Source organism: Ananas comosus, unplaced genomic scaffold (genome assembly GCF_001540865.1).
Source record: "Ananas comosus cultivar F153 unplaced genomic scaffold, ASM154086v1, whole genome shotgun sequence".
NCBI lineage: Eukaryota > Viridiplantae > Streptophyta > Magnoliopsida > Poales > Bromeliaceae > Ananas > Ananas comosus.
The window spans coordinates 59945-72556 of record NW_017893373.1 but is presented as its reverse complement, the minus strand read 5'-3'; the positions used below and the strand labels follow the sequence as shown (position 1 = coordinate 72556).

General features: G+C 39.5%; 1 protein-coding gene across 1 annotated transcript in view; it reads left to right on the top strand.

The window, feature by feature from the left end:
• The window catches only part of LOC109705809, a 24485-nt gene extending 12079 nt beyond the window's left edge, over positions 1-12406 (top strand). Inside the window, exon 2 of the mRNA XM_020226586.1 lies at positions 11006-12406. Coding sequence (XP_020082175.1) covers positions 11006-12406 — 1401 coding nt within the window. The remainder of the gene's footprint in view (positions 1-11005) is intronic.
• Positions 12407-12612: the final 206 nt, after the last annotated feature.

Genomic DNA, 12612 nt, shown 5'->3' with positions numbered 1-12612 from the left:
TTCTATTATGCTCCGAGAGTGTAAATTTGGAACGAAACGATGTCAACGTTCACAAGAACCAAAATCGGAACAACGTTATACTACTCAGTTGAGCCATAACAGTATAACTTTGCAACTAGAGCTTTTTCTCATTCAATCGAACAAAGAGCAAAACCTAATTATATTGTTCTATTATGCCCCGAGAGTGTAAATTTGGAATGAATCGATGTCAAAGTTCACAAGAACAAAAAATTGGAACTAAATTACTCTACTCAGTTGCGCCATAACATTATAACTTTGCAACGAGTACTTTTTCTCATTGAATCGAATAAAGAGCAAAACCTAATTATATTGTTCTTGTAAGGGAAGTGAATTCTCGAAATCCGGGGATTAGACTTCGATGGGAATCGACTAATTGTCGAGTGTGTAAGTTTCGGAAAGTCCGAAGATACTTAGAATGCATAATGTGCATCATGGAAAGGTCCGCGAGTGCACCAGTGCAAAAGCAGCACTAGAGCAGAAATGCTCTCGGCGACCGGTCCCTGGCAGGGAGGGACCGGTCCCATCGGGCTGGGCTGCGGGGGGGTCTCTGATGAGACCGGTCCCTGGCAGGCAGGGACCGGTTCCCGAACGTTAGCCCAGCGAGATTGGCCGAAATTTGGCTAAGTCCCGAGAACCCAGCTCTCGGGAACCGGTCTCTCGGACAAGGACCGGTCTACCGAGGACCGATCTCTCAGGGAGGGACCGGTTCCCGAACGCGAAATCCCTTCTGCCTGATTGTGCAGCTCTCGGGGGCCGGTCTCCCCAACCTAGGACCGGTCCCTCACTGCGAGAATAGCCCAGGGAGGGCTGTTTCAGGAAATGGAAAGTTGAGGGGGCTATCTGCAAAATGGCCCATATAAAGGCTTGGGGACCCCTCTCTCCCTCTCAGTTGCTCTCTCCCTCTCTCACACTCTTTCCCTTTCTCTCTCTAGGAAGGAAAAGAAGAAGAAGAAGAAAAAGCGGAGAGGAAGGAGAAGAAGTAGGAGAAGAAGAAGACAAAGGTGGAGATCACCTTCCTCATCTACTTCTTCTTCTTGGACTAAGCTTTTGAAGGTAAGCTTCTAGCCCTACGATGGTGGATTTCTTACGATAGGGTTTTATGGTTTAGAAATGGTTCGAATGGAACCTATTGAAGGTAGGGAGTAGGTTCGAGCTCGAAATAGAAGCTCGCACCGCGGATTTCTCCATTGTTGAGACATAGGGCTCCGATTTGGGATTTTGGCAAATTTAGGGTTTTGATCTAATTTGAGAGGTTGTAAACCTAATTGCTAGGTCCCTGAACGCCGGCGAAGACGGTTCGTCGATTCGTCGAGTAGGTGCGGAGTTATTGTCAAAGGCGACCCTCGGAGCTCCGTTCTTGCCTGGAAGGCCAACGAGGCGTCGAAACGTCGGCGAATCGCATTCGAAGACTCACGGCATCGCCATGAGGTGGGGGAGTGCCATCCCGAAGCAGTCGGGCTGCTCTTTATGTCTGAGTATCATTGTCGATCATTTACATACTGTGATATAGCATTATAGGGTGTTAAATGTGATTGTGCATATCCTTGCATGCTAGTGATAGTTCGGGTTGTGGATGCAATGAATGAGAACCTAGTATGCATGAGTTGAACACTATGAGATAGTTGACCCTATATATGATGAACATGTTTATGTGAATATGAACCTAGTATATTGGAAACTAGTATATCAAGAACTTGTCAAGAGAACGAGTGGCATCTAGTTAACAATGAAACCAGAACGAGTGGCACCTAGTTGATAGTGAACTTGAGAACTTTAGTGTGGTTGAGACACTATGAGATTGAGCAGATGAACACCTGATGTTATAGTGACACCAATTCTAGTTGGTTATGGTGTTCCCAGTTCATGAGATTGGATCGAGCTCACTTAGCCTGTCTGCACCTGTGGAGGTAGCTCCTCACAGGTAGTGCACTCCGGAGTTTGGCACGCGAGGGGGCCAGTGTAGTGCCCTTGGACCAGTGTAGTGTCCGCAGGCGGTCTCGGGGTAGGTGAATAGCTAGCCACCTCTCCTATGAGACTTAGAGACGTGAGACTGTGAGCGAGCCTTGCGTTCGCCGAGAGATTGGGTAATCAGATGAATGACCTTGTTGTTGAACATGGTAGTATGACTGCCAGCCTTCTTACTATGAGTTTCATGCATGCATTACATTTGGATTGAGGCATTGATAGATCATAGTTCATAGCTGCTCATTACTGTTACTGCTTTCAGTTTCATATTCCTATATATCTGCATATCTATCTATGCCTGCTTAGACCTACTGGGGAGATCGGCGGAGTCGGCGGCCGAACCCACTGGGAACTATTCGTAGTTCTCACTCCACCATGTTGCAGGTCCGAGTTCGAGAGCCCCTGGTGAGGATCGCGGTAAGGGCGCAGCGCCCTAGTGACATTAGCAGAGGTTTACTTCCTTATGCATTAGTTACACCATGTACCTATTTTGAGAGTAGATGGATGTATAGGGTGAGGTTTTGAGAGGATTGTATATATATTGTACAAGTTTGAAAGAATGTAAGTTATAATAATTGTATGAAGTTTAATGAGTTAATAGTTAAGTACATCTCTCTTTTGTTCACTTGTATGGTTTTATTACTTGTGATGCTGGCTCTCGTATAGTATAGCACTGATTGTGCTCTCGTTGTTGTTACACGATTGTGTATGTAATCAAGTTGTTTTCCTGGGAACTTGTTGTACACAATCTAGTCGTTGGAGCATTGGGCGGGCAGGGGAGGTGCTGTCCGTCCGGTAGTCCGTCCGCCGCGTCCGAACCGTGCCAAATTGGTAGCGGTCTCGGGGCGGGGGCGTGACAGTTCTATTATGCCCCGAGAGTGTAAATTTGGAACGAATCGATGTCAAAGTCACAAGAACCAAAGACGGAACAACATTAGACTACTCTGTTGCGCCATAACTGTATAACTTTGCAACGAGTACTTTTTCTCATTCTATCAAACAAGGAGTAAAAGCTTTCTATCACGCCCCGAGAGTGTATATTTGGAACGAATCGATGTCAACGTTCACAAGAACCAAAACCGGAACAACATTAGACTATTCTGTTGCGCCATAACAGTATAACTTTGCAATAAGTACTTTTTCTCAATCTATCGAACAAGGAGTAAAAGCTTTCTATTATGCCCCGAGAGTGTAAATTTGGAACGAATCGATGTCAACGTTCACAAGAACCAAAATCGGAAAAACGTGAGACTACTCAGTTGAGCCCTAACAGTATAACATTGAAGCTAGCACTTTTTCTCATTCAATCGAACAAAGAGTAAAATCTAATTATATTGTTCTATTTTGCCCCGAGAGTGTAAATTTGGAACGAATCGATGTCAACGTTAACAAGAACAAAAACCGGAACAACATTAGACTACTCTGTTGCGCCATAACAGAATAACTTTGCAACGAGTACTTTTTCTCATTCTATCGAACTGGGAGTAAAAGCTTTCTATTATGCCCCGAAAGTGTAAATTTGGAACGAAACGATGTCAACGTTCACAAGAACAAAAATTAGAGCAACGTTAGACTACTCAGTTGAGCCTTAACAGTATAACTTTGCAACTAGAGCTTTTTCTCATTCAATCGAACAAAGTGCAAAACCTAATTATATTGTTCTATTATGTCCCGAGAGTGTAAATTTGGAACGAATTATTGTCAAAGTTCACAAAAACCAAAACACTACTCAGTTGCGCCATAACAGTATAACTTTGCAACGAGTACTTTTTCTCATTCAATCGAACAAAGAGTAAAAGATTTCTATTATGCCCCGAGAGTGTAAATTTGCAACAAAACGATGTCAACGTTCACAAGAACCAAAACCGGAACAACGTTAGACTTCTCAGTTGAGCCCTAACAGTATAACATTGCAACTAGTATTTTTTCTGAGTCAATCGAACAAAGCGCAAAACCTAATTATATTATTCTATTACGCCCCGAGAGTTTAAATTTGGAACGAATCGATGTCAACATTCACAAGAAAAAAAACCGGAACAACGTTGGACTACTCAGTTGAGCCCTAACAGTATAACTTTGGAACTAATATTTTTTCTCATTCATTCGAACAAAGAGCAAAACCTAATTATATTGTTCTATTACGCCCCGGGAGTTTAAATTTGGAACGAATCGATGTCAACGTTCACAAGAACCAAAACCAGAACAATATTAGACTACTCAGTTGCGACATAACAGTATAATTTTACAACGAGTACTTTTTATCATTCTATCGAACAGGGAGTAAAAGCTTTCTATTATACCCCGAGAGTGTAAATTTGGAATGAATCGATGTCAACGTTCACAAGAACCATAACCGGAACTACATTAGACTATTCAGTTGCGCCATAACAATATAACTTTGCGACGAGAACTTTTTCTCGTTCAATCGAATAAAGCGTAAAACCTAATAATATTGTTCTATTATGCCCCGAGAGTGTAAATTTGGAACGAAATGATGTCAACGTTCACAAGAACCAAAACCGGAACAACGTTAGACAACTCAGTAGAGCCCTAACAGTATAACATTGCAACTAGTACTTTTTCTCATTTAATCGAACAAAGAGTAAAACCTAATTATATTGTTCTATTATACGCTGGGAGTGTAAATTTGCTAATCGATGTCAACGTTCGCATGAACCAAAACCGGAACAACATTAGACTACCCTGTTGCGCTATAACAGTATAACTTTGCAACGAGTACTTTTTCTTATTCTATCGAATAAGGAGTAAAAGTGTTCTTTTATGCCCCGAGAGTGTAAATTTGGAACGAATCGATGACAACGTTCACAAGAACCTAAACCGGAAAAACGTTAGACTACTCAGTAGAGCCCTAACAGTATAACATCGCAACTAGTACTTTTTCTCATTTAATCGAACAAAGAGTAATACCTTATTATATTGTTCTGCTATGCCCCGATAGTGTAAATTTGGAACGAATCGATGTCAAAGTTCACAAGAACCAAAACCGGAACTAAATTAGACTACTCAGTTGCGCCATAACAGTATAACTTTGCAACAAATATTTTTTCCTATTCAATCGATCAAAGAGCAAAACCTAATTATATTGTTCTATTACGCTCCGAGAGTTTAAATTTGGAATAAATCTATGTCAACGTTCACAAGAACCAAAACCGGAACAACATTAGACTACTCGTTGCGCCATAACAGTATAACTTTGCAACGAATACATTTTCTCATTCTATCGAACAGGGAGTAAAAGCTTTCTATTATACCCCGAGAGTGTAAATTTGGATCGAATCGATGTCAACGTTCACAAGAACCAATAGCGGAACAACGTTAGACTACTATGTTGAGCCCTAACAGTATGACTTTGCAACTGTCATTTTTTCTCATTCATTCGAAAAAAGAGCAAAACCTAATTATTTTGTTCTATTACGCCCCGAGAGTTTAAATTTGAAACGAATCGATGTCAACGTTCACAAGAACCAAAACCGGAACAACATTAGACTACTCAGTTGCGCCATAATAGTATAACTTTACAACGAGTACTTTTTATCATTCTATCGAATAAGAAGTAAAAACTTTCTATTATACCCCGAGAGTGTAAATTTGGAACGAATCGATGTCAACGTTCACAAAAACCAAAACCGGAACTACATTAGACTACTCAGTTGCGCCATAATAGTATAACTTTGCAACGAGTACTTTTTCTCATTCAATAGAATAAAACGTAAAAAATAATTATATGGTTCTATTATACCCCGAGAGTGTAAATTTGGAACGAATCGATGTCAACGTTCAGAAAAACCAAAACCGGAACAACGTTAGACTACTCAGTTGAGCCCTAACAGTATAACATTGCAACTAGTATTTTTTCTCATTCAATCGAACAAAGTGCAAAACCTAATTATATTATTCTATTACACCCCGAGAGTTTAAATTTGGAACGAATTGATGTCAATGTTCACAAGAAAAAAATCCGGAACAACGTTAGACTACTCAGTCGAGCCCTAACAGTATAACTTTGCAACTAGTATTTTTTCTCATTCATTCTAACAAAGAGCAAAACCTAATTATATTGTTCTATTACGCCCCGAGAGTTTAAATTTGGAACGAATCGAGTCAACGTTCACAAGAACCGAAACCGGAACAATATTAGACTACTCAGTTGCGCCATAACAGTATAATTTTACAACGAGTACTTTTTATCATTCTATCGAACAGGGAGTAAAAACTTTCTATTATGCTCCGAGAGTGTAAATTTGGAACGAATCGATGTCAACGTTCACAAGAACCATAACCGGAACTACATTAGACTACTCAGTTGCGCCATAACAGTATAACTTTGTGACGAGTACTTTTTCTCGTTCAATAGAATAAAGCGTAAAACCTAAATATATTGTTCTATTATGCCCCGAGAGTGCAAATTTGGAACGAATCGATGTCAACGTTCACAAGAACCAAAACCGGAACAACGTTAGACAACTCAGTTGAGCCCTAACAGTATAACATTGCAACTAGTACTTTTTCTCATTCAATCGAACAAAGCATAAAACCTAATTATAATGTTCTATTATACCCCGGGAGTGTAAATTTGGAACGAATCGATGTCAATGTTCACATGAACCAAAATCGGAACAACATTAGACTACTCTGTTGTGCCATAACCGTATAACTTTGCAACGAGTAATTTTTCTCAATCTATTGGACAAGGAGTAAAAGCGTTCTTTTATGCCCCGGGAGTGTAAATTTGGAACGAATCGTTGACAACGTTCACAAGAACCTAAACCGGAAAAATGTTAGACTACTCAGTTGAGCCCTAACAGTATAACATTGCAACTAGTACTTTTTCTCATTCAATCCAACAAAGAGTAAAACCGATTATATTGTTCTGTTATGCCCCGATAGTGTAAATTTGGAACGAATCGATGTCAAAGATCACAAAAACCAAAACCGGAACTAAATTAGACTACTCAGTTGCGCCATAACAGTATAACTTTGCAACAAGTGCTTTTTGTCATTCAATCGAATAAAGTGTAAAACCTAATTATATTGTTCTATTATGCCCCAAGTGTATAAATTTGGAACGAATCGATGTCAACGTTTTCAACAACCAAAACCGGAACAACATTAAACTGCTCTGTTGCGCCATAACAGTATAACTTTGCAACGAGTACTTTTTCTTATTCAGTAGAATAAAGCGTAAAACCTAATTATATTGTTCTATTATGCCCCGAGAGTGTAAATTTGGAACGAATCGATGTCAACGTTGACAAGAACCAAAATCGGAGCAAAATTAGACACTCTGTTGCGCCATAACAATATAACTTTGCAACGAGTACTTTTCTCATTCTTTCGAACAAAGAGTAAAAGATTTCTATTATGCCCCGAGAGTGTAAATTTGGAACGAATCGATGTCAACGTTCACAAGAACCAAAACTTGAACTACATTAAACTACTCAGTTGCGCCATAACAATATAACTTTCCGACGAGTACTTTTTCTCGTTCAATCGAATAAAGCACAAATGTAACGACCTAGCCCACTAGCAATAATAACTCGTTGGGCCCAACCAACAGCCCAAAATGCTTAAGCCCAGTTATTATTACTAGTGTCTAAGTCTCTTATAAACCTAATGACAACCCCATTCCCATCCGATGTGGGACTATTCGGGTGTCACAGACTCCCCCTGTTAAGGCCCTGACGTCCTCGTCAGTCCAAACACACACAACCCAAGATCACCAGGCGATGTGAGACTCGTCTCGCTAGCCCGTCATCCAGACCCTGGCACAGCCGAGACTCGCCACACATGTCCAGCTGGTGAACCGGCTCTGATACCAAATGTAACAACCCAGCCCACTAGCAATAATAACTCGTCGGGGCCCAACCAACAGCCCAAAATGCTTAAGCCCAGTTATTATTACTAGTGTCTAAGTCTCTTATAAACCTAATGACAACCCCATTCCCATCCGATGTGGGACTATTCGGGTGTCACAGACTCCCCCTGTTAAGGCCCTGACGTCCTCGTCAGTCCAAACACACACAACCCAAGATCACCAGGCGATGTGAGACTCGTCTCGCTAGCCCGTCATCCAGACCCTGGCACAGCCGAGACTCGCCACACATGTCCAGCTGGTGAACCGGCTCTGATACCAAATGTAACAACCCAGCCCACTAGCAATAATAACTCGTCGGGGCCCAACCAACAGCCCAAAATGCTTAAGCCCAGTTATTATTACTAGTGTCTAAGTCTCTTATAAACCTAATGACAACCCCATTCCCATCCGATGTGGGACTATTCGGGTGTCACAGTAAAACCTAATAATATTATTCTATTATACCCCGAGAGTATAAATTTGGAACGAATCGATGTCAACGTTCACAAGAACCAAAACCGGAACAACGTTAGACTACTCAGTTGAGCCCTAACAGTATAACATTGCAACGAGTACTTTTTCTGATTCAATCGAATAAAGCGTAAAACCTAATTATATTGTTCTATTATGCCCCGAGAGTGTTAATTTGGAACGAATCGATGTCAACGTTCACATGAACCAAAACCGGAACAACATTAGACTACTCTGTTGCGCCATAACAGTATAACTTTGCAACGAGTACTTTTTCTCAATGTATCGAACAAGGAGTAAAAGCTTTCTTTTATGTCCCGAGTGTGTAAATTTGGAACGAATCGATGACAACGTTCACAAGAACCTAAACCGAAAAAACGTTAGACTACCCAGTTGAGCCCTAACAGTATAACATTGCAACTAGTACTTTTTCTCATTCAATCGAACAAAGAGTAAAACCTTATTATATTGTTCTGTCATGCTCCGATAGTGTAAATTTGAAATGAATCGATGTCAACTTCCACAAGAACCAAAACCGGAACAACATCAGACTACTCAGTTGCGCCCTAACAGTATAACATTGCAACAAGTACTTTTTCTCATTTAATCGAACAAAGAGTAAAACCTAATTAAATTGTTATATTAAGCCCCGAGAGTGAAATTTGGAACGAATCGATGTCAACGTTCACAAAAACCAAAACCGGAACAACATTAGACTACTCAGTTGCGCCATAATAGTATAACTTTGCAACGAGTACTTTTTCTCATTCTATTGAACAAGGAGTAAAAGCTTTCTGTTATGCCCCAAGAGTGTAAATTTGGAACGAATCGATGTCAACGTTCACAAGAACCAAAACCGGAACAACGTTAGACTACTCAGTTGAGCCCTAACAGTATAACTTTGCAACTAGAACTTTTTCTCATTCAATCGAATAAAGAGCAAAACCTAATTATATTGTTCTATTATGCCCCGAGAGTGTAAATTTGGAACGATTCGATGTCAAAGTTCATGAGAACAAAAATCGGACCTAAATTAGACTACTCTGTTGCGCCATAACAGTATAACTTTGCAACGAGTACTTTTTCTCATTCAATCGAATAAAGAGTAAAACCTATTTATATTGTTCTGTTATGCCCCGGATGTGTAAATTTGTAACGAATCGATGTCAACGTTCATAAGAACCAAAACCGGAACAACATTAGACTACTCTGTTGCGCCATAACAGTATAACTTTGCAACGAGTACTTATCCTCATTCTATCGAATAAGGAGTAAAAGCCTATTATGCCCCGAGAGTGTAAATTTGGAATGAATCGATGTCAACGTTCACAAGAACCAAAACCAGATCAACGTTAGAATACTCAGTTGAGCACTAACAGTATAAGTTTGTAACAAGTATTTTTTCTCATTCAATCGAGCAAAGAGCAAAACCTAATTATATTGTTCTATTACGCCCCGAGAGTTTAAATTTGGAACGAATCTATGTCAACATTCACAAGAACCAAAACCGGAACAACATTAGACTACTCAGTTGCGCCATAACAGTAAAATTATCTTTTTTTTTTCCTGTACTTACTTGATTGCCAACTCTTAGTCAATTTAATATGTCGATCAAAGTATGAAAAACTAAACCAATCATCAACAACCATCTTAGTACACCAAGATTGACTCATCAGTAATATTTTGAATTATATTCTCATGTAGCATTTGGTTAATAACTCGGCTGTTTACCTGATGAGCGTATATTCGCTTGGCCACACTGCAGGTCTAGGCAACAGTTTCTGCAGATTAGAGTGTTTAATACATCTATTTCTGCAAGCTTCTAATCCTATATTTATCATTCGTTGTTGATAACTTCATAAAATCGTGATCTTATACGCTTTATCATTATGACTAGTCTAATTGATAAATTTCACTGACCGATTATTATTGATTTACTATTACTCTTTATTATGTGTTTTCTAAGTACTGTTTTTTCCTTTGTTTTTGTCTTTTCTCTTCCCCTCGTCATCTTCTTCTCTCACACATAAGGAATAGAGTGAGCAACCAGCTAAGCCGTTGAAAACCTCTTTAAGCCCACAATGCCAGTTGAAGCATGTTGACTTTCATATAGCGGAAGCCGAGTTTTCGGCTAAAGGCTTTCTTCTCTCTCTAATGTTGAAATGAGTTTTGACGAAAGTTTGTTTCAGGCTTTCTTCAGATTCTGCTTAGAGGATCTTAACGAAATGAACTTAAGACTTGTTCAACATCACTACTCAAATAGCAACATAAGTAGATGATACTACATGGATTTTGCATGCCACATCATCCATTGAGATGTTAGGTTAATTGAAATTTATATGTGTGGTTTAATTCCTCTATGGCTTTATAATTGCTTAAAATTATTTTGAAATTGTTCGTAGAGTCGGTTTACACTGCTTAACTAGAACTTAATATGGCTGCTTGCATCAGTTTTTGGATAACATTTCCAGCCAATACTAATGAATTAATACTCTGGTAAAATTATGTTATTTGTTTAAAATGAAATCCATACAAATTTGGAATATCTGGTTAAGAGTTTTCGGCCTTTTGTGCTTTGTAATTTAGCATCAGTTTGTGAGCAACTGTATATATTCTTGTAGGATGTTTTTATAGTCTTCGTTTAATTTAGCTATTTTGATACTCTTTTTTCAGTGTTTTCTTATGGATAGTAACAAGGCAAAGAGATGGGTAGACTATAGCAGAGTGAGTAAAGAATATTTGGATGGAGTAGAGGCCTTTCTTAATTTTGCATTTGAAAATAATTCCATCGATGGAAAAATTCCGTGCCCTTGTCAAAAATGTGTGCTTTACTACCACCAAATTCGGGCTGACGCATTCGATCATCTTGTGGTCAATGGAATTATGCCAGGATATGATTCGTGGTTTTATCACGGAGAAACAACATCATCATTAAGTCCTTCACATGGAGTTCATTTAGAACAGAAGAACTATAAAAGTGATGACATGGTAGGAATGTTGCATGATGCTTTTGGAGTACACAATCTAGCAGCAGATATAGACATAGATTGTAGGGACTCTGCAGAGCCAAATGTAGATGATTTTGGTATCGAACAACCGGCAGAGCAGTTTTCTTCAGAATGGGAGAAGTTCAAAGAGCTACTAGAAGATGCCGACGACGAATTATATCTAGGATGTCGTAAATTTTCTAAGTTGTCCTTTATATTGCATCTTTATAATATAAAGTGTCGTTTTGGATGGTCAAATGAGTCGGTCGGCGCATTGCTTAAACTTTTAATAGATGTGTTTCTTGAGGGTGCAAAGTTGCCGAGTTCTTTTAATGAAGCAAAGAACATTATCGAAGGATTAGGGATGAAGTATAACAAGATTCATGCTTGCCCTAATGATTGCATATTATTTTGGAAAGAAAAGGAGAATGATGATTTTTGCTCAATTTGCGGAACTTCTCGATGGAAAAATAATAAAAAAAGTACCCTCAGTGATGCACCAATTTTGAAGAAAAAAAAGAAAAGTATTCCGGCGAAGGTGTTGAGGCATTTTCCTATAAAACCAAGGCTTCAGAGGCTGTTTATGTCATCTAAAACATCAGATTTCATGACATGGCATGAGGGAGGTCGAATTAAGGATGGCATTTTGAGGCATTCAGCTGACTCTGAAGCATGGAAGAATTTTGATTCTCGCTATCCAGAGTTTGCCATTGACCCACGTAATGTTAGACTTGGATTAGCGACTGATGGCTTTAATCCATATGGGACGATGCGAAGTAACTATAGTATATGGCCTATTATTTTAATCCCGTATAACTTTCCACCGTGGTTGTGCATGAAGAAACCGAACTTCATCCTTTCTTTGCTTATTCCTGGCCCAAGAGGACCTGGAAATGACATCGATGTGTATTTGCAGCCTCTTATAGAGGAGTTGATTGAACTATGGGAAGTAGGTGTGGAAACTTATGATGCCTCGTGCAAAAAGACTTTCCAAATGCATACCGCAGTTATGTGGACTATAAATGATTTTCCGGCTTATGGAAATTTATCTGGTTGGTCCACTTATGGTTCTTTTGCATGTCTGTAAGGACTGATATTTTGACAGTGCAACTAAACTCTTTGTTGACGATGTTTATGTGTGTAATTTAATTACATAAGCACTCGTCAAGTTTCAGGAGAAAATGAGCTAGAATGGAGAAGTTACGCGATTATTAGTTTTCACTTAAGTGAATAGTAACTCCGGTTTTCCGGAGAAGCCACGGAGTAGAGTTGGCTTTCGGCGCGTATCGGACT